At 40.2% G+C, this 22904-nt stretch overlaps 1 protein-coding gene across 4 annotated transcripts in view; it reads left to right on the top strand.

Annotated features, from left to right (window-relative positions):
• pald1a (phosphatase domain containing paladin 1a) overlaps positions 1-22546 on the top strand; it is a 70790-nt gene extending 48244 nt beyond the window's left edge. For all 4 annotated transcript variants that reach the window (XM_015963037.3, XM_015963038.3, XM_015963039.3 and 1 more), the window contains exons 19-20: positions 8439-8594; positions 21819-22546. In XM_015963037.3, coding sequence (XP_015818523.3) covers positions 8439-8594; positions 21819-21968 — 306 coding nt within the window. In that variant the 3' untranslated portion in view covers positions 21969-22546. The remainder of the gene's footprint in view (positions 1-8438; positions 8595-21818) is intronic.
• The last annotated feature ends 358 nt before the right edge of the window (positions 22547-22904 follow it).

Raw genomic sequence — 22904 nt, 5'->3', positions numbered from 1 at the left:
GGCTCCTTTCTGCGCAAGGAGGTGGGAGATCATCTTCCGCGTTGCTGTCAGTCTAAACCACTTCCTGCTGACCAGATTTCATCAGTTTTCCCCTCCCCTTGTTACATTGAGAACGTTCTTCTAAAAGCTGTTTTAGCAGCTATTTTACACAGAATATGAACGGAGAGTGAACGCACGTGACCTGGAAAGCTGGTTACTTAGCAACAGCAACGCTGTCTATCGTCTGTGGGAAAAAAAATAAAAACATAGTCTGTAAAACATAGAGTTGTCAGGCTGACGATTTTTGGGAGACAAAGACAAAGACAACCATATTTCTTTTTCGGTGCATTATTTTATGGAAATACTGATGTGGAAATGAAGGACACATATTAACAGGAAAAGTCAGGAAGCCTGGGCAAGGTGATATCCATGTTATTAAAGTTACATATAAAAAAATGAAAATAGTCAAAATGACTTGGGAGTCCTAGTGTTAATGAATATTTCAAAGTATAATCCATAAGTTTGAGTTTTTCATGCAGGCTGAAGATGAAAATAGTCTCCTATTCCTATCTCCTGCATTAGCTTTTGATAGAAAACAGATTGTTAAACTCTAGTGTGGTGTAGATCTTTTACACCTAGTAAAAGCTAACTGTTAGCATTAGCAACTCCACCATGCAGCAAAGCTCCTCCAGGCATTTGTTATTACCATTGACATATATACTGGACAATTCGTTTCCATAGGCTCCAATAATAAGTTTTTAAGCCAAAATGGGAGGTGGCCACCACCGCCATTTTGACCGTGTCACAGGTTCCGTCAAGCTCAGACAATTCCACAAAAGGGAAGAGAGGTGGGATCAAATGACGACACCCGTCGAACTGAAGCGATGTAGCTACACGCTAACGCAGAGGTGGGAGCTAAGCTAATGGAGATATCTACGTAGCTACACCCGGAGTTCACTGTGCACAACACCCGGAGCTTCTGAGTCAGAGATACGCTGGGCTGACCGCCGGGTAAAACCGGGTAGAACACAGAGGTCTCCCGACAGCTCCAAGAGCCGGCAGCCGCGCAGCAGACAGGCACCGCTGCGATCAGAGATGCGCCGAGCTGCCGCTGAGGGGAGGGGACCATAACGATAGTCGGAACCCAGCTCCAACAACATGTTATATTTCAACCCATTTTCAAAAATGCAGCGTTATGTTAAATGAACTGGGTTTTACCCTATTACATTTTAATTTCATGGTTAAACGGTACATGTTAAAATCTAAGATCAGTTAGTGCAAGAGCGGCAGTGACCTAAAATACATAAATATAATTTTACTTACCGAAAAAATGAAGAGGAGACTCCTTGGAGGCTCTATTAGTGCAATTAATACCACAGCAAGTCATTTTGTCCAATAATTGCACAAATAATATTCAAAAAAGAACGCACAAACGCTACAACTACTGGTCTAAGTTGAGAGACTGAAAATCACAGGCGGGCCTTTCCCCGGAGCTAGCTCTGTGGTCACGTGGGTCTGATGCTCATTAATTATTCAGAATTGTAGACATTTAATACACTTAAACAGAAGAGTGACAAAAAAAATTCACCCCCCTCAGAGTTGTCGATCTATTAAACCTAAAACATGTTTTGGTACCAGGCTGTAAACATGTTTACAGGGTATCTGCAGGTCCGTGGTTCCTTGAAAAGTCTTAAAAAGTCTTACATTTTCTTCTCCAAATTTAAGGCCTTAAAAATCCTTAAAAATGACAAATAATCCTCAAATAATTTCCAAAGGTCTTAAATTACCAAAGACCAATAAACAAGATTAATTTATTTCTATAAAGTTTTCCTGAATTTCTAGTTCAGCATTTTTTGTGTATGATATTGGCGTAAGCGGAACCGTACACATTCGGTGAAAGGGTTGTGAAAGGGGGCTATTTTTAGATGAGCACGCTAGTGGGAGTTTGCGCCATGGGGAAGTGCAACATTAATGGTAACTGGATGGCTAATCCCACGTCCACGATGTGGTTAGCACCGGTTCCAGGCAATAGCTGGAAATTATAGCTTAAATTTATTTAAAAAAAAAAGCTTAAATTTGGTCAAAGTGGCCTTAAAAAAGGTCTTAAAAAGTCTTAAATTTGGCTCCCTTAAACCTGCAGATACCCTGTGTTTATTTCTGCTGTGAAATTGGTATTTTTAACATGGGAGTCAATGAGGATTTGCTTACTTCTGACACCAGCCCCCAGCGGATGAGGGTGGAACTGCAATTTTTTTCACTTCCGTGTTGGCTTCAATTTCAGACCTGAATTATGGGGACTTGGTTATTACATGGAGATAAAACATCAACGTTGCAGAGCAAACAGTCAGTGATAGTCGTGTTGCTGTTAGCCAAGGCAAGATGTCCAAATATCAGGAAATAAGACTCCAAATACTGCCATGCTAAAGAATCAAAGAATAAAAACCTAAAGTTTCAGCCTGCACTTTTTTGTCATCTGGTTAAACTCCCTGACCTTTTAAAATGTATTAGGTCTAAAAACAACAGTGGTTTTCAGTGTTAATTAGCCAAATGTATCTAGATTGATCATTACTCAGACAGTTACACTTTTACAGTTACTTAAAAACCAGCAAATGTACTTGACCGTGAGATGTTTGCACATCAACTCAAGAGGCCGTGTGTAGGCTGTCTGTCCGCTCTATACAATCTTGGGCTTGGTTTAGGATTTAGGTGGGAGGTGTTCTCATAGACTCTGATGAATTGCTGTTTGTGCGAACTTGTGTGGGAAGGCCGAATACGGGTCAGCCTTTTTACCTCTGCAACCCCATCAACTGGTAATTGACACCATATGTCAAACAGCTGAACCACTCCATAATACTCATGTCTGACATCAGTACTTGGCTATATGAAGCGACAGTCATGACTTCAGGACTTTGTGGATCCCTCTAGTTGCTCCATGTTATGAAAGAATATGGGGAAAGTAATGTAATAAAATAAAAGCAAGTTTTCCAAAAAGTTATTTAATGAAGAGGTTTACTGGTGTTCAGCCTTTCGAGATATGTGAAGTTATCAGTCGTTTTTGACTTCCATCTTATTGTAGATGTCCTTTTAATTGAGTTGGAGCAAATGGAAGTGACATGTGTTAATGGAATTTGATGTCTTGCAAAAAACTACTGCTTTGTGGACCACTGGTGTGGTTCTGGTATAGTTTAAGGGCTGTAAAAATGTACTCAAGAGGCAAATGCCACTATGAAATAGCCACTCATAGTTTTACTGGTCACTGATGAGCCAGGTTCTGTTGGAGGTTTCTTCCTGTTAAAGGGAACTTTAATTCTCCACTGTCTCTACATGCTTGCTTAGTATCGGGATTGCTGTAGTCTCTGACACAAGTCAGTGACTCAATACAATCTGCTGGCTTTTTTTTTACATGAGTAGGTTCAATAGAAATGTTAACTTTGTGAAGTGCCTTGAGGCAATTCTGGTTGGACAATGCTTGTGGAGTCCCTCAGGGGTCAATGTTGGGGCCCTAAATTGTTATATTAACCCTTTAAGCGCTAAAGTCATAATATTGCGACAAGTGTCGTTACTGAGTTTAACGAGTCACAGCTTCTAATATGATCCCTCATGAAGTTACTACTTTACACCAGAAGATAGTGGAGATGTGTACCTTCAGTCTGAGCAACACTAATGGGTGTGTTCATATTAAAAGTTTCAGAGTTTTTAGAGTTTGTAAACCCCCTCCTGCCGAGAGGTTCCCGGTCAGGGAGAGGACAAGAGGAGGAGACGAGCGCAGCACGAAGAGGGCAAATAGAGGGATAAAACTTACAATTGCACTCGCTACCTCTAAACCCACATTTTCGGTTATTTCCATCCACGAATAACATGCTTGCTGTGTATCTTTTTACTCATGCAGTCACGGGTGAATAAAATGTTCATATTTGTAGAGTTTTTCAGAATGAGATTTATTGCCATGTAGGCGATAGGAGCATCTACTAGGAATTTGTTTCGGTGGCAAGGTGCAAACATACATTCAGGTCAAAGTCAGGTCATGCAGCATTTACATTAGGATACATCAAATAATAAGAAAAGAAACTTACCTAGGTATTCTTTAAGCTGCTCCGTATCTGCCACTAGGTATCTTCAGCTTTCTTTATGTTTTAAAGAGTGCAATGGCAGTGCTGTTGACGAACGTGTCCTGACCAATCGCAAGCTTGCGTTCTTCGTCTTATTCAACAGATGTTTAGAAAAGTGGACTCAACTCCATCTGTCCTTGCAAGTATGTTGAAGAGCCCTCACAAGGACGAATAATGGCGTTGTGTGTCTCTGTATCGACGCAGATGCATAAATTAGGCCTACGGTATACCTAATAAAGTGACTGTTGAGTTTATTAAACCCGATGACCATGGAGATGAGGCTAGTTGTGTATTTGATGTAGATGTTTATCTATAAATCACACCTGGATATCGTACTGTTATCTGGAGGTTATTATAAACTTTATCTGACCATGACGAGAGACTGAGACACTCATCTGGGAATGTGTTCATCGCTCAGAAAACAAACATCAAGCCTGCTGTTTTATTTGGACTTAGCAGCTCAAATACATTTTGTTTCATGTGAGGAGATTTTTACTTTAAAATCGAAAGCCCTGCAGCATTTTCTATAAAACAGATCCCTTTAAAAGGAGGAAAAAAACATTAAAGACAACAAGGGCTGGAGGGCAAATCAGCTCGAGTTAAAAAATGATGCAACACACTGGAAAGCTGGTCATCATGTTTATGCTCACAGCTGCATTACTTTAATTAGACTTCAGGTCTGCCGCTAGGCCTCGTAATGGATGAAATAACAATAACACACAAGTCCAGTTTTGCTGTATTTTTTTTAGTTAGAATTAGATTTATAATCCAGTTTTTTTTTTCTTGAGGAATGGATCAGCTGATTTTGGTTACCGGTGAAGCTGTCTCAAATCCATGCTCAGAGATCTGCTCACCTGAGGCACATTTCTGAACCCTCAGTGGTGGTCAGACTCCTTTCACCCAGGATGTTATTATCACATCTCCGCTGCTCTCTGACCAGTTGCCTCCATTTTATAGACCAGCTTTTCCTGTCATTTGAAACTTAGTTGAAACTTTCCCCTAAATCTTTAAAAGATCACAAGAAGCTACTGAACTGGTTCCCAGTACCTAATAATTCAGGGCATTTTCTGTGTGAAACCTAATTCTGGGAAGTGTTTACATAGCAGAAGATTGTAGGATTGTCCCAGAAACTTACAGATGTAAACCATCTTCTCTGACAGGAACATTTGGAAGAGAAACCTCACATATGGCTCAGTCTAAGTAGGCAGACAGATGGCAGCCTCAGATTTAGAGTTCAGCAGATTGTGGAGGTGTGAATTATGTAATCTCTGCTAACAGATCTCTTTTCATGTGTGTAAAAGTACGTGTGTGTGCGCGTGCGTGTGTGCGCGTGCGTGAGTGTGTGAGAGAGAGATCTGTGCCTTTTGCACAGCTTGCTGCCCCGATTCAAAACAGTGAATTTTCTTTTTAAGTGAAAAGATGAAATGCTTCTTGGGGTGCAGGGTGCAAAAGGTGGTAAGGTTCACTCATTTTTACCTAACCTTTCACTAAAGTGTTTACTATAAGAAATCAGAAATGTTATGAGTCTGTTGAAAAGGTTTTTCCTGTGCTCCTAGGAACAACAGGCAGTGTGTACGCTCATGTCCGTAGGTGTTGTAGCTGCCCCACATTGTAACAGCTGCTTGGAAAATTGGGATCTAGCTTCTGCAGTTTGGGAATGAACAGGAAACATCTTCATCTTCTCTCTGCCATGTCATTCACTTCTGCAATGATTTTGTTAAAATTTGTTTTGATATTAAAAAAAAAAAGTTTGATCTCATTCACTTTAAAACTCTATTCTGTGAAAAACTTCTGTTTCATTCTTAAACATCAAGCAGTCAAAATGCAAGTTATTGAGCCGAACTGTCGGTTCTGGCCAAAAGTGAAAAGGAACTGCAGCCAGTTTGTGCCCAAACACACTTCAGGGGTGCTTTACTTTCCCCAATCCAACGTGTTTTTCACTTTGGTAATACCTCCATTTTCCACACAGCTGCACGTCTACATTCATAACTTAGTGTGCTCAAGGCTCCAAACAATCCAGATACAGAAGAGACCAGAAACACAGTGAGTCAGCTCAGAAATGAAAGCCTGTTTACGATCACCTTGGTGCTTTACAGAACCTGTCATCAAAGAGCAGCCCAGTCTCTAACCTGACATTGTGAAATTGGCATGTTGTGGTTCTCACTGTATTTAGGAACGATCGTCATTGTACTCTGTGTGTTGAACTACTGCCTGCTGGTTTCAGGAGTGGAGTTATTTGGAAATTTTGCAATAAAAAGTAAGCATATAAGGAATTTTTTTATGTAGAATGAAATTTAATAGATTTTATTCAGAGTAGAGTTTGAAAGATTGTTCCCTTTCTTTTGTAGAATCTGGATTTTTTTTGTGTGTAAGTGTTAATGTCTCACCTCGTACATGACAATGAGGGGAATTATTGAAGCATCTTGTACTTTTGACAATTGCACAGCTCTTGCACTGCTGACCACTGGGTTATGCAGTGACAATTAGAATTATTTAGTAATTATCCCAAGGACAACCACTTAAATATAGTTTTTGTTTTAAAAAGGGGAGTTTAAGGGGTCTGGGGATGCGCAGGGAGCTAACAACAATGGTGAAAGGTTGTTTGTGCTGCAGGTGATGTTTTATGTTTGATGGCTTACCAATTGGGCTCCTTCCAAATGTCAACACTGATATCTGATGATGGGCTTTGTCAGCAGATGAAAGGGCAAAAAGATGAAAGAATATGATGATTGAAGCGGGTCTGCATGTGCAGTGTATAGCAGCCATATAAAACCCAGCTTGAAGTCAGTTAACTGATCACACACACAATAGTAACACACAAAGTATTAAAGGGTCTGAGTCACGCGGTCAGGAATGAATAGGACAGATTAAAGGTAAAATATGTAAGAATTTTTAAGTGAAATTATCACAAACAGGCGCCTGTCTCAGTCACGTTGTAAGAAAGGTTACATTTTCTTCTCAGCTGGCTGGGGGGTTGTCAGTTTTTCTCCTTTAAAAAAAGGGAAAGGGGGGCGTAGTCTTTGTTGATAATCTGTGAGCCCGCGATGGCTCCGCTGGACTGCATTTGTGATTCCACACCGGCAGGCAAAAGCATTTTGTAAAGACCCTAAGCCAGCAACAGGAGTGACCCAGACGTTATTTCTTATTCCCCTAAGAAGCCACTGCATCTTTTTGTTTTACGCCAAATATTGGGTGAAGCAGGCTAGAGGCTAACATTGAGCTAACAATGCTAATGGTGACTTAGATACAGTCAGCTCTTTAAAACTCTTAAGCTGCTATTTCAATTATCAACAACTCAATATTAAAGTGAAACTAATTTATCTACTTATCAAATTACTACATGTCAGTGTCATTAATAATGATGACTAAATGGTTTCATTGTCTCTCCTTTTTCTTATAACAAAAACCAGATGCTGACAAGCTAAAAAAAAAGCTCTTTGATGACCAAAACATGACGAGATGTGCTTGAGTTCTTGTTGATGAGACGGAACTAGACAAAATTATCCTTAGAATCAAAATGTCTACCTGTCTTACAAAACCTAAAAGGTTGCTGCTGCTGCGTCTTATTTGGTTACGTGATCCACCACCAGGCAGTGGTGGTGTCTTACACAGTACGATACCTTCTCGAGGGACGAGCAGAACATCAAACGTGTGATATCTGTGTGACAGATTGTGACTGTCACTGTGATTGTGACTGACATGACTGCTGATTTGGATCTGGTTGTGAGGTGTTAATCGCTTATCCCAGTATAATACATGACACAAAACTCGCCCCAACCTCCAAGATGCTCGCACAAAAGGAAAGTCGGCTCAAAATAGGCCAAAAATTGCTCCGTGTACGCCCGGCTAAACTCCCCCTCCAGATAGACGTTTTTAACAAATACTGATCAATGATCAACAGAGAGCGTTCACAAGCAAAATTGTCCCCCTACATCATGATCCTCCAGAAAATCTCTTTATTTTAATAACTTTGATGTGCTTATTTTTTGTAAGCCTATGGTGTGTAAAAGCTAAATATGTAAGTAATGGGTTGAGAGTAGTTGCTTAATCTTAAATGACTCAGAAATAGACCCCCTTAGGGAAAATAAACCAAAACTACTTATATTTATGTTGACTGTTCTTTGTGTCGGATTGTGTCTTTACTCAACATGAGCGTTCCTTAAATGATCTTAAGTTTCAATATCAATTAAAAACCACCACAAATGACTCTTTGAAGACAGATTAAAGTTAGCCCAGCTTGATTCAAACACACCAGAGGCACTCAGAGATACAAGGAACATGTCTGCATGAAGTATTTTGCAAAATATGTTTTTCTCCTTTGAGAACTGAGCACTGGTGCGTTTTTCTCAGATCAAACATGAGAAGACAGAGAAGGAGTGTCAGCAGCAGCTGCTCAGGAGTCTGCAGTACCTGGAGCGCTACATTTTTCTCATCCTCTTCAACACATACCTGCATCTGGAGAAGAAGGACTCCTGGCAGCGCCCCTTCTCTCTTTGGATGGAGCAGGTAATTATAAGCCTTTGTGCTCTGTAAAAGCTTTCATTCATGAGCAGAAACATCTCATGCTATGTTGGTTTCCCCTGTTGTAACATTAATGAAAGCAAAGATGCCCCAAAATAGAAACAAATAAATGATTTTATTAAATTATTAATTAATCTGTAAATAGGAAATGAAGTAAATGAGTTTATTGCTGCTGTCTGACACCTGGTTGGCTTTGAGCCTCAGCCCATCACAACTATGAGACAGAGGCTTGATTGTAATTAACTGAGCTGGCTGTGATAGCTTTGTCTAATAATTTGAGCAATTTCTATTCAGATAATTAAAACTAACAAAAAATAATAATAATAAATAAGAAAAAATGCCAGCTTGCGTCACTACAACCACATTGTTCTGCACCGGTGGAAGCTTCACAGGATCTCCTTGTTCCTGTTTTGTTTACTTCCACATAAAGGGAGAATTTAGCCCATTTTTGCTTTTACTGTTTATCCAGCTACTTTTTGATTGGCTTCTTTTTACAGCATCTTTTTTGATTTAGTCACAAAGCTTAGTATGAAAATATTGCCTCAAAAGCAGAGGAGTTAGCACTCTGAACTTTGATGTGCTTAAAGATTTATAAGTTGACTTTTAGATTGATCACCTCCGCTGTAAAAATGCCAGTAAAAATTACAGTGGATAACTGTGAAATGGCAACTGGTTTCCCTGCAAAGTTATTACGTGTTTAATAATGAAGAATTAAGTATATTTCATCTCAAGTAATTAGGCTACAATGTTCCCTTGCAGTTTTTGATTTTTCATCTACATTTATGCACAATTCTGTCTTTAAATTTTCAGATGGAAAACATTTTCTACCTGAGCTTGTGCACATTGTGAACTCATTACCAGAGTTTCATTATATTTTTTTCCCAGGAATTTCCAAGTTAACATTGAGGTCTGGATCTTCATTTTGTCTTTGTTCTGTGTTTTTTGTGGTTGGATTAATGGCTTTTCCAGCTGCGCACCTACAGTTTATGTGAATTCCAAACAAATGAGATGTGTGTGAGCTGCACCCAGTACATGATAAAAATTTTGTGATTGAATTTTACAGTCACAGGGTGCTAAAAAGGTAAAATGTGTGCCTGGTTGTCAAAAATACTCCTTTTGTCTAATGCAACAGTCACTAAATGAATCCCGAGTTCCCTGAAATACACTAATCAGGAGATCAGGGTTCAAATCCTGTCGGGTCATACCAAAGACTTTAAAAATGGGACCCAGTGCCTCCCTGCTTGACACTCTGCTTTAAGGGGTTGGATTGGGGGTTAAACCACCAGATAGTTCCCGAGTGCAACCACTGCTGCAGCTCACCACTCCCCACAGGGATGGGTCAAATGCTTTTATGTAATTTCACTAACTGACTAATGGGACTTTCACTTTAAAACATCTGTTTTAGTTATCGGTTGCTGTTTTTTGCAGATTTCTACAAAAGCAACAAAGTTAAATGTGTTTTGTCATTAGAATGAATAATGATCCTTCAAGATTCATAAATAATCTGTGATCAAGGCAGTCAAAAAAGCCAGTCATGTTTCAGCTCAAATCTGCTACTTCAAATATGTTTCTTGGCATGTGTAGGGCAATAGTTTGAGGAAATTTACCCTGGACTATTAAAAAAAGCTGAGTGAAACCATTTTTATTAGCCAAATGGATCAAAACCAAAGAAAAAATATATTTCAAGGAGAACAGTAAAAAAAAAAACTGGAACAATTGCTGTGTAAACATTTGCCAGAGAAATATGTGCAGCCATTGAGGGGCATGTAATCCCTGTTGTGAAGAGCAAATATATGCGGTGCATCAGGGTGGCTGTAATTGCCCAGTTATGCCATGAAATAATACAGAGTTGGACACAGAGGAAAGGAGTGATCTGCCGTGAGGCTCGAACCAGAAACATAGAAAAATAAAATAATCCACAGAATGTGAATTAAATGTTTTATTTTGTAATGTTTAACCTGAAAATCCTCACAAAATTAGTTTTTACTGTGTATACACTGCTGTGTATAGCAGTGTGAACTGTCTTTATGGTGACAAAAGAAGAATCATATCCATCCAGCCATCCATCCATTTTCAGCTGCGTGTACAGTGTCAGGTCAAATGTGAATTTGGGCTCATTTTAATTCTGTAAAGCACTTTGCGTCACACTTTTGTTTGAAAAGCGCCTTATAAATAAATCTGATTGTTCTGATTGATTCTATAGTAACCAGCAGCAATCACATTAGTAATCGCAGTAATAGTAGTGCTGCAGCTTCAGGTTATAGACTGTACAGGCTATGGTGCACCTGACAGTTATTAGGATTTGCAGGAGGAGGGCCCATCTCCTTAAATGGTTAAGGACATGTGCAGGAAAACAAATCCTCCTCATTGTTCTTCAGCTGAATGGAGGCATCAACATGTTAACTGAATACTTAAACTATCATTTGGCTGCTGATCTTCCTTCTGCACATTTGGAAAGGGCAAGCGCCAAATAAAGATCAACATAAACAAGGGAAACCAATGTCATCCAAAGTGTCTGAGGTCACATGTTGCTAGGGATGGATACCGAATTCGGTACTTTTTAAGGTACCGACCGAATTCCGTAGTACCGACCGAGCATCGATTCATGTCATTTCAAACGATGCCTCGTTTCGGTACCTGTCCTTCATAACAGGAACTTGCCAAGACAGCTGCGCATGCGCAAGAGCGTTATGTCGTCGGTCCCTGCGAGCAAGTTGTAAACAGAGCAGCATGGTAGAAAGAACGCACGCTAAAGCTTGGGTCCACTTCACTAAATGTGATTGGTAACTGGGTGATGATGAAACCAGCAACAGACAACGATCTAAGTGAGACATCCTCATCTTAATCTGCTCCGGTAGGTAAATAAAATGTAAGATAACGTTACCTTGATATGTTAGCTTCCGTTTCGCTAAGGTGCGTTCGCTTTCTCCTCGGAACTCCGAATTTCCAACTAGAAAAACATGAACGTGCTCTAAAGTTTGGCTTCACTTTACTAAATGCGACGGGTGATTGGGTGAAGATGAAACCAGCGACAACAATCTAAGTGTGAGGCATCATCATTTTAATCTGCTCCAGCACCTAAATAAACTGTTAAAGATAACGTTAGCTTGATATGTTAGCTTCCTTTGCCACCGTTGTTATCAGCTAATGGTGCGTTCGCTTTTTCCTCGGAAATTCTAACTTCCCAGTAGGAAAAATCAAATGAAAAAAGACGGCAAAAGGAATGAAGATACACAGTAAATTTAGTTCACAGTAAAGATGTTTGCTTCAGTTTAATTATCAGCTTATAAAACTACAAGGACAATGTTAAAATACAAACAGTTGAATGTTATTTATCGTGATATTTATCAAATACTGTTATATATTGAGAAAAATATATATTTAATTATAAAAGAGAATTAAAATAATAAACACTCAAAAGTATCGAAAATTGGTACCGTTAAGTACCGGTATTGATTCGTAGGTACCGGGAATTAGTACCGGATCGATTCAAATGTCAAAGGTACCCATCCCTACATGTTGCAGATGAAAACAATATAAATAACACTCCTACAGCAGCTTTAATGTGCACAGTACAAATATAGGTAACATCAACAGGAGCATACCAACTTATCCTTCTGAAGTTTTCATGTTGTGATGAGGAGGTTTTTCTTTGAAAGCAGAGACTATCAAAGCATTTGTAAGAACCATATGTGTTACAGGATCCTGCAGTGTGCCAGTATAAAATTGAGAAAATGGGGTTTAAAATATTGGAAGAGGTTCCTGTTATGTGAAAGCATCGATATTCATGTTGTCAGCTGGCACAGGAATTTAAGCCCCTATATATATATATATATATATATATATATATATATATATATATATATATATATATATATACTGTATATATATATACATACAGTGTGTATATATATATATATATATATATATATATAGGGGCTGTTGTGATGCATTTGCTTAACTTATCTGGCTTTTTATTGGTTTCTGAAACATCTCCCACTGACTTTATTTGCCAAATGCAGGAAATGCCAAAGTGCCTGATGGCTGCAGATCCAGAGACTGCAGATTGACGCCTGCACCGTCTCTCGAAGCGTGAGTCTACAGCAGCAGGTGTCAATTGGTAGTCTCCAGTTCTGCAGCTCTACCTTTCTCGTCAGTCTGGCCGAGAAAGGTTTGATTGGTCAGTCCGTCGATGTAGCTCCTCGTGCACATGTGCAGATCATTCCCTTTCCTAAATCCCGGAAGAATGATTTGGCTCTTTTGGTTTATTTTTTGCTAATCTGCGGGCAATATCTACAAGATAGTTTTACAGAAAGTAGCAAAGGGTCCTCAAAAATGTAACGAGGCTTGTTGCTAGGCACTTTTTGGGAAAAATAAGTCATTGAGGGGGGTTGAAAAGTTGTTAAGAACAGCGACAAAGTTGGCAACACTGATTATCATAGCAATGAATTTGTCTTGTTCATTGCTCTGATTGGCCCTAGCTCTGTCCAGTTACATTTGGAGACCATAGATTCCAGCCCATGACTGAGCTCTTCTAGCGGTTGTATACATCCTATACATTTACACATATAGGATGACTTCCCAGGCTAGTTCTTTGTTTCTTTCTCTCACAAACCCATGCATTCATTAGCAGAGTGCGTCACTGAGGCGAGATTACTCTCAATCACTCCTACAGTGTGTTTATGCTCCTCAGTGTGAAGAAACAGCTCACTGTTGCAATGTCTCTGCGAGACAAAAAAGGAAGAGGGTCTGACAGCAAATAAACTATATTTATGCATAGTGAAAACACTTTATTTCAACAATAAACAAGATTCATTTCATGTATTTCATGTGTAGGACAGCAATCTCTCTTTTTCCTAAACAAATGCATAACTGCTCACAATAAAAAAAATATTGTCACACCAGTATGTGTTTTTTACTAACAGAGTCATTGTAACAAACAATATGTGCAGATTTAATTCAGGCTTATTTGTATGTAATGCCTGTTGCAGCCCCAACCTAAAATTACTGAAGTGCTTTTGTTTTTTTTTTATTTTAGAAAGGTTAACATCATTTGAGTGCAGCTGGGCTCAAACTGTACCCATGTATGCCTGCCTAACTGCAGTCATTTATCTGTTCCGGGCACACGCTCTGCTTCACCAAATGTAAAGTCTGACTAAGCCACTCAGGTTTGTTCGATAATTTTTCCTATGCTCTTTTTGTAGCAAAAGACATGTGATTCTCTTTTTCCTAACAATCAACAGCAAAACATGTTGTGACAAACAATTAGCTGGAGGGGGTCTATTTTCCTCATTCCTAATATTGTTTTATCATCACTTGTTCTGTCAGTCGTGAAAGGAAAAAGAAAATAGATGGATGTGTGTGTATGTGTGTGTGTGTGTGTGTGTGTGTGCATACACACACACACACACACACATATATATATATATATATATATATATATATATATATATATATATATGGTAATTCATAGGTAACAACTTATATATATATATATATATATATATATATATATATATATATATATATATATTTACTACAAAAGCTGTTTGATTTATAAATCTATAACTCATTTTAGGGAGAATTTTCTCTTTCTCTAGGTTGTTCGGTTAGCAGTGGTTCAATCATCACATGGAGCACGTTAAGTGTTGATTCACATGTCATTAAAATAATTGGCTGCGTCTCTTCTGCATTGCTCATATTAAAGGTAGATATGTATTTGAACTGGTCGACCTCTACCAGAGGAGGTGGTTGCCTTGGTACCCATTGTCTTTGGTTAAAGGAATATGATCTGATGGTTTCTTGAAGAGATATATGTTGTAGATTTTTTTAGTGCATCATGCAGCATTCTTAAAAGCTGCAAAAGAAATCAGACCTCACATATATTTGTCTCATCTGATTCTTACATTCTGGATTGTGGTGCATTTAGTGGCCCAGTTGCAGCCCAATCTGACTGCAGCCCAATCATGCTGACCCAGCCAACCCCGGGGCACAATCACTAGTCTTATCGTCAGTGACCGTGGCAGGATCAGTAATGACAAATTCTAACGCTGGAGGCAGCGATTGAGGGTCATTGCCATGGTTACACAACCTGTCAAGAGAGTCAGTGGCAGTAGCACAGTCGGTCCTGCATTCTTTATTGGCTGTTTTTATGTATTTGGTCTAATTAGATTTCTGTAGCTGCTAAAAGCAGGAGAGCTTGTTCCCAGTCTTTTACATAGGCTCTGATGAGCCAAGCCATTTTCATCAGCAGAGTTAAAATGACAGATTTACAATAATATAATTTTAAAGGTGTGGATCACTGAAAAACCATTATAACATGATTATTTCTGATTATAATCAGTCACTCTGAGTTTGTCATGCAGGCTGAACATGCAAATAGTCTCCTACACCTATCTCCTGCATTAGCTTCTGATAGAAAATATGCGGTGAAACTCTAGGATTTCAAAAGCCTGACAGATTGTTACGTCCCCGACAGGAGGTGTTAAAATGTGAAGGAGGGGGTAACATAAGAAACATGATAGTGGGTTTAAAATGGGTTTAATTGTTGTAAAAGTTCTAAAAACAAATGCAAACAGATGGAAAGCATTATTAAAATAATGCCAAGCAAAAAAAAAAAACAAGACTAAAAGGTTAACATTTAAAAGACAAATCATCAACATTAAAACCCCCTGGTTAAAACTTTGTTAAAAGTTTTACCGGACTAGGAGTTTTTTAAATATCTCAAAGTTGATAATTAAAACCGATGCACAACGAAAACACTGAGTGTTTTAAAATCCCAAAGTCGGTAAACTATGAAGTTAACCATAAAACAGTCAACCAAGTTGACATCAAACAGAGATCCCTTTGGATCACTCAGAGTTAAAACTATTAAAGTTTAAACTCATCAAAACAAAGGGGTTGAAATCAAAATGAGGCCTGGAGGACAGCAGAACCCCTGCACTGCTGCCTCCTAGACTGCTGAAGGCACAGCCTTTTTATCCCAGGTGTGGGTCGTCAGAGAGATTCAGCTCAGCTGTGCTCCTCAGCTGCCTGGAGGAGAGGAGGAGGAGGGGCGGTGTCAGGCTGAACACCGGGGCTGGGTGATCCTGGCTCCTGCACCTGAAGAGGCCAGGTTGGTGGCCATAACACAGATCTATGTCACACTGTCTTGTCGTGAGGCATCTTGACTCACAACGGGGGAGGCTGATGTTGGTTTAGCATCTAGGTAAACAGCAGAGGGCGTCTTGACTAGTAGAAGCTAACGTTAGCATTAGCAACTCCACCACAGAGCAGAACTCCTCCAGGCGTGTGTTATTTGTAGAGATAAAACAATGTTGCAGAGCAAACAGAGTCAGTGGCAGTGTCACAGTGCTGTTAGCCAATCAAAGGGGCGATATCCAAATATTACAAAGCTACTTTCTCCTCCAGCTGACTTGTACTTCCTGAAACAGGCACATGTGAGCTTTTTTTGCCCCAAAGGGGAACATCTAAGGGTTGGAGCAGGGAAACATCTAAAACAGACTAGGACCAGGATTGGATAGAAGTGCTAGAGTAAAAAGATATAATAGAATGTTATTTATTTATATTTATTTGTTTGTTTGTTTTTGCTCATACCTTTAATGCTTTTAAAAGAAAATGCACTGTAAACCACTATTTTTAAATGTAGCAAAACATGTCTTGATGTGTTTTTTCATAGGTAACAAACATTTAAATGTCAATCTAGGTTTGAACATTTATTCTTGGTTGAGTCAGTTCTTCTTGGTCCTGTTCCTCTTAAACATACACATCCCTGAGAGCACGGGCAGTTAATGCTCCAAGAATCCCGCAAGGTTAGGTCCAATGGTTTAAAAAAAGTAAGATTAAGCAAAAATCCTCCAAAAAGGAGCTCCTGTAGTACAGTTACAAAGTGATTTATATGATTTTACTTGTTTATTTTAAAGTAGAGGATAAAGTAAGGATACTACAGTATGTAATGTTTGACACACACAGTTTTTTTAACATGTTTTATTTGTATAAGTTGGCCAAATGGTGCAAAAATAAAGGAATTAGGATTTATCCTTGATGTTTCTTTTTTCTTCAACTACCATTAAACTAACCTGACAGGTTTAGACCATGAGAATGATATGTAAGGATTTTAAACAAATATCTAAAAAGAAATAAGACCTCCATCAGTGGTTTGTAACTTGAACTTCCACTGTCTCCCGATTCCCACACATCCCCCTTTCTAAAGCTGTGGAGTGAATGAGTCAGGTTGACCTGTTAATAGAGCAAATCCAGAGAATTTCTAAGAAGTCACATCTGCTGACAAATGGTTCAGCAGCACCAAATCATCTGTTCCCATCAAAATGCTAGTAGAGCCGACGGTGTTCCAGGAACACGTCAGACACAGACACGGATGGAATGATGAGCGATGGACTTCTGAACAGCTGGGTTGAAACGGGGAAATAGAACCTCACTTAATCATTCATGTAGTTCTTATGGTGAAAATGAATATTTGGAGATTCTTACATATTGATTACTAAGATTTGAGGGTGCTTCATCAGCAAGTCCCCACACTCTGTGGGGACTGTTTACTTTGTCACAAAGATGCAACTAAGCTGTATTCATTGTTAATATGAGTATCTGGATAGTAATATTAATGTCTTCCACATGCAGTTGTCTCTAAAGTGAGGTTGTCATTGCTTAGTTAAAAAAAAAGCTAGAAATTGGCATTGTCCACACTCTCCTCTATAGTCTATAGTTTAATTCAGCTCTGACTCCGAGCATAATATTGCAAAGGCGTGCTTCCCACAAGATTTGGCATGCTCTTGCATGCTTTTTGTTTCCTCATTGGGGTGATTGAATGCTGAAGTTTCTCCTGCTGAGTAAACCTGGCAGGCTGCTGCACTTCTAATTGGCCATTCAATCTTTAAAAGATTTTTCCGGGGGAAGTCCGTGACTGCTGGTTTTGCATTGATTCATTCGAATTGTTTGACTTTATGTCCAGATGTTTCCGGTGGTTTTCCGTTGTGTTTCCCATGAATCGTTTGGTGTTTGACATCCACGGCGGACCGTGACCTGCAGGCGAACACGAACACTGAAGTCTCTTGAGGAAAAAATATTTCCCCATCCAACTTCATTCATAAAAATTTCAAATAAAGACAAAGCAATTCAGGGGAAAGGGTGAGTCAGGGAGCCTGCATGCCTGCCCGAACCATTAAACAAACATCGGAATAAATTTTCTCTTCAAAGACACACCAGCATACGGGCATGAAGAGCTGGAGATCTATTTATAATCTCCCTCCTTAGTGGATGACCATCTCTTTCCACTTAACCTCTCTACAGCTCATGTCCGTCTCATCTAAACACCCATAAACCCTCAGTTTATCAGCTCTACAGACTTTCATTTGGCACTAAACTCAAAAGGATCTTGTGACTCGAATGACGGATATTTCATATTTTAACATTTTGAGTGGGAGAAGAACTAGCTGAAGAGTTTAATGAATGATATGTGTGGTATGTAAAAGCTATTTTTGCCAATACTGGCCAGTAGTATTGAACTTCCTAGAAATTTACCATATAATGCAAAAATAATGATCAGTAAATTCATCCAAAATATTGATGCTGTTAGAGCTGTTTTACAATGGAAGCAGCATACTTTGGTCACACTCAGGGCATGAATCACACAAAGGCTTCTGGGGGAGCCCAGTTAGAATGCCTTGGGGCGGGCGGGGGGGGGGGGGGGGGGTGTTGTTCATCCAATCACCTTCGTCAAAGCTCCGTGAGAGTGGAGGTGGGTTGTGGAGTTGTTCGTGGAGACGTTCATCAGATCACTGCTGTTAAAACTCCAGGGCGCACGAGTATTTTTTAGAGTCCCACTGAGTGTTTCAGTTGAGGGCTTCCAGGGAAGCCCGTCACCCTTTCGGGGATCCTGGCTCCCCCTAGCTCCCCAGTAATTTGAACCCTGGTCATTACCAATGTTGGGACAAACACTGTTTAAGTATAACAGCGTTGTTGTTTTTTTAGGTAATCTAATTAATTACTTTTCCCATTATTGCAACGCCGTTACCGTTAGTGGTCAAGTAAAATGGTGCTTTACTCCGTTACTATAATGTGGATAAATGAAAATCAGGAGTTGTAGGCTGTCCAACAGCCACACCAGTGATGAGTTGGTCATGCACAACATGGCTCTTGAGCCGACCAAAGTCAGAGTGAGTGACACCGGCTGTACCGGCACCCACCATCCCACCCCGAGCAGATTTACAAATGGCAAAAGTGAACTCACAGCGGCGAACACATCAATGTGTGTGTAGCCAAAATGCCTGTGACAATTATTACAATAACATGATGGGACCTATAAATATTGGTGGAGACAAACCTGTAAACAGGAAACAGTATGTGTGAGCATGAGGGAGGGAGTGTGTGACTGTGTGTATGACTGTATATGTCAGGTGGGGCCTTTGACTCCTCCCTCTCCTGGGACTTCTTTTGATGATATACATTTTCGCCTCCCCTCCCCCTGCCACACCTGGTGTGGAGTGGGGTGCCTTGGTCTGCCTGAGTGTTCGTGGCTCCCGGGTCAGGGGGTTAGATTTTTGGAGTCTGCCTGATTAATCCCGGTGGCTGCTTGGTGGGATCTGGGTCCCAGGGCTCAGCTGGGTCCCCGGCGGGGCTGGTCGCCCCTGGGTCCCGGGTCGCCGGGTTCTGGGCTCAGCCGGATTGGGGGTGGGAGTCTGCGGGTGGGCCTGTGGGCTTGCCACTGATATCTCCCAGGACTCTGCCGGCTGCTGGTTGTGGCCCCTCAGGACAAACCTCTGCGCCTCTTGAGGGTCACAGTCTCCCTGGGGTCTCTGTGCTCTGGGACAGCTCCTGGATCTCTGGGACTTGAGCTCCTTCCATCTCATACGCATCTTTGGGGGGCAGATCTGTGGCCCCTCACACTCTGTATTGGACGCTCCTATAGAGAAACCTTACATATACAAGCGCGTGTACACACACAGGTGCTCACATGGTGCTCTCATAAGTATAGACTTGGGCACATTCAACACGTCTCATGTCACATGATTTATTATCGTGTGATTGTTCAGTAAAACAATATATATTATATATTTCTTCATCAAGATGGCTTAGTGATACCTTGCTCCTGCTGTATTGCTGTATGCAAGGCCGGATTATAATATGGGCAAACTGGGCACAGGCCCTGGGACCCACAGCCACAAGGGGACCCACGCCAGCAGCAGTTTTTATTTATTTATTTATTTCTTGTGCAGCAGTCTTAACATTGGAGAAACAAGTTGACAAGTAATTAAAATTGCGCCCACATGTTCTAAGTTAACACACATTTCTTTTAACAATGGTAGTTTCTGCATCTTTACTGCTCCCCAGCTGCTTCAGCCCTCTCCCCAGCGCAGCAGCCGCAAACTCACTGATGCGCCTGCAGCCTCTCAGAGTTCCTGCTGATCTAAACGTTGAAAGAATCATTTCATTTTCTGTTCCTCACTTCTGATTATTTTCAGTGGTGTCTGTTTCTTGCAACCACCAGGTACAAAAACGAGTTGTTTTTTATTTGACTATTTTTCTGTGTGCCCAGGGGCCCCTGCAATGATAATCCGGCCCTGGTTGTGTGCCTCTTTTCTGCAGGTCTAGAAGCAGGCCCCTGTTCATCATTGATTATCTTTGTGGACCCCCTCTTTTTGTCTCTTCCTTTCTCTTTCACCTCTGTCTCCGTGTCTGGTCGGATTTACAAAGTATTCAAATAACAATAACAATAAAGTTTTAAGTATCAGTCGTGACATTAACAGCAGGCGCTTTGATGCTCCGCCTGAGAGTAAATCTGTAAGGCTTGTCACCAGCATTCACACATTAATTATGTTTGCTTCACAGCCAGACAGGACACGGGGAAAAAAATAAAAAACAGGAAACAGTAATTCAGAAAGGTGAGGAGATGTTTGAAAGCAGAACAGGCAAGAGGACACCAGTCTGTGGCAAACTGTTTTGATATTTAATCAACAGTCTGACCTCTCTGTAATTTCTCTCTGTAACTTTTACAATGTGTTAACTCAGTTACTAACTCAATTACCTTTTGGAAAAATGAATTACTGTTCTAATGTGAGATGCTCAACGTTGGTTGTCTTAGAACGTAAACACAACTTCTCTGAGCAGTTGCTATTTGGGATGCTACACTAACAGGGAAGCAATTTTTTTACGTTTACACAAAAATACACTACAAAACAGACAAAATACCTTGTTAAACACTAACTGGGTGTACAAACCTGACATGGGATGACCATGGCATCAGCAGATTCTTTTTTAAGATAAAGCTTTAAAGACAAGTCAAATCTATCACACAGGTCATGTGCCTGCTAACCTTTAATTACCTTTAATTCATCACAAACAACATGAATGAAGGCTGGTGGAGCCATATTTACAGAAGTCCGTAAACATTGCTAAAGATTGCAATTTGTCTCAGTGGTGGAAAAGGTGTGAGGTAAAAATGAATAAAATCATTTATATGTTCTCGTGCTTATGTCAGGAAAGTTTAAAAACAAATGTTTTGTGTTTTTGCTATGTAACACACACACTAAGGGGGCGACACACGGGAGGCGACCTGTGGCAGCGGCCAGCGGCAAAGCCGTCTACGCGTTCTGTTCCATGGCGAAATCGAAACTTCCGTTGTTTTGTTTGGCTGTGTCAGGTTGGAGGGAATTAAGGTTATTTAAGCGGTTCAAGAGTTAAAAAAGTGGTAGATATGATGTTTCACAAGGTGCTGCTAGAGTTATGTGAAATCTTACTTGTGATTTTACTATAAAACATAATAATAATCAACTTCTCCTTCATGTTTGTTCAGAGATGTACGGAGCATCCTGTCCGCTCATTGGTCAGTGAAGGAAACCTCCGTTGATTGGTCCTCGTCCGAGCGACAGCGATGACAATTTGAAAATATTTCAACTTTCTGGGATTGGGTCGCCTGTGCACGACATGTGCACGAGCGCAAAATTTCACACGCATGTTTTTCGTGTTCTGCTTAGTAGGAGGTAGACCCGCGATTATCGCTTTGTCGCGCATGTCTCATTGAAAATGAATGGAGGAGAGGCGTGTGTCAAGCCCATAACAAAGACTTATCAGCTGTTTTCATTACCTGTGTGTGTGTGTGTGTGTGTGTGTGTGTGTGTGTGTGTGTGTGTGTGTGTGTGTGTGTGTGTGTGTGTGTGTGTGTGGTGTGTGTGTGTGTGTGTGTTTCTGTGGTAGGTGGCTGCCAGAGCTGGAGTTTATGACATCCTTAACCAGCTGGGCTTCTCAGAGTTTGAAGACCCAAGAGACACTCCACTGGCGAGGCTGCGCTGCCGCTGGCAACAGCAAAACATTCACTCACTTCCTTTCCGAGGGGAGTTCATCTGAGAGAGGGTCCCTGTGAAAGTACCAAAACAGCTCTGTGATTTTCAGAAGACCATTTTGGAATCAACAAATTTTTTTGTGTGTGTTATTTTTTTTCTCACTGATCCCGCTAACCGTTTAACAATATTTTGTGTCAAGCCTTGACTTTTAGCCAATTTTTGTGCCTTTAAATCAAGGAGAAATTTAGAGATTATGTATACTAATACTTCCATTTTTATTCTGGGTTAAAAACATGTCTTCTCTTGTGAAGGGCTTCATCGAAGGCTCCTGTTAAATGCTTTTAGAAAAGGGGAGAGAAACAAATTCTGCTGTTGGCCATTTTGTTTGCAAGTCACAACAGTTTGCTGTTGTGTGACCTGATATTTTTCTTAAGTGTCGACCTTTTTCTCTGAACAAAGCTGTTATTAGAAAGAGCTGGAGGCTTTGGAGTCCCTGTGTACATATGCAATCTGTTATTAAAGCATTCATGCTTCTTTGAGCTTTCCAAACACATTGAATGATGAGCTGCTGCCATGTTTTTAAAGCGGCGATGTCGTATCTGTTTCCATTCACATGAGATTACAAGTGTTGTGATTCAGGTACTTATGCGTCCATTGTTTTTAATGTTCCGTTTATTTTATAGATATTTATTTCACTGTATTTGTTTTAAACAAGTATGATGTTTAATTTTTTTTTAATACTTTCAAGCATCATACTTAAGAAACCTGAGAACATAATAGCCACAACTACATCAGATGACCTGTAAAGGTTTAACTAAAGCAAGTTTTAGAGGAATGCACTAATCCTGTTAAAGACAGATGTAGAAACTTAAACATTGTTATTGGCAGTGCTTAATTTGTAATTCAAAGGTTACCAGAATGCAAATAGTGATGTCAGACCAAAGCTCACTGAGGGCAAAACTGATACCAGAATGCAGGGGGGTGGGGGTGGCATGATGAA

This window comes from Nothobranchius furzeri, chromosome 16, assembly GCF_043380555.1.
Source record: "Nothobranchius furzeri strain GRZ-AD chromosome 16, NfurGRZ-RIMD1, whole genome shotgun sequence".
NCBI classification, from domain to species: Eukaryota; Metazoa; Chordata; class Actinopteri; order Cyprinodontiformes; family Nothobranchiidae; genus Nothobranchius; species Nothobranchius furzeri.
This window is presented reverse-complemented; position numbering and strand designations above follow the sequence as displayed.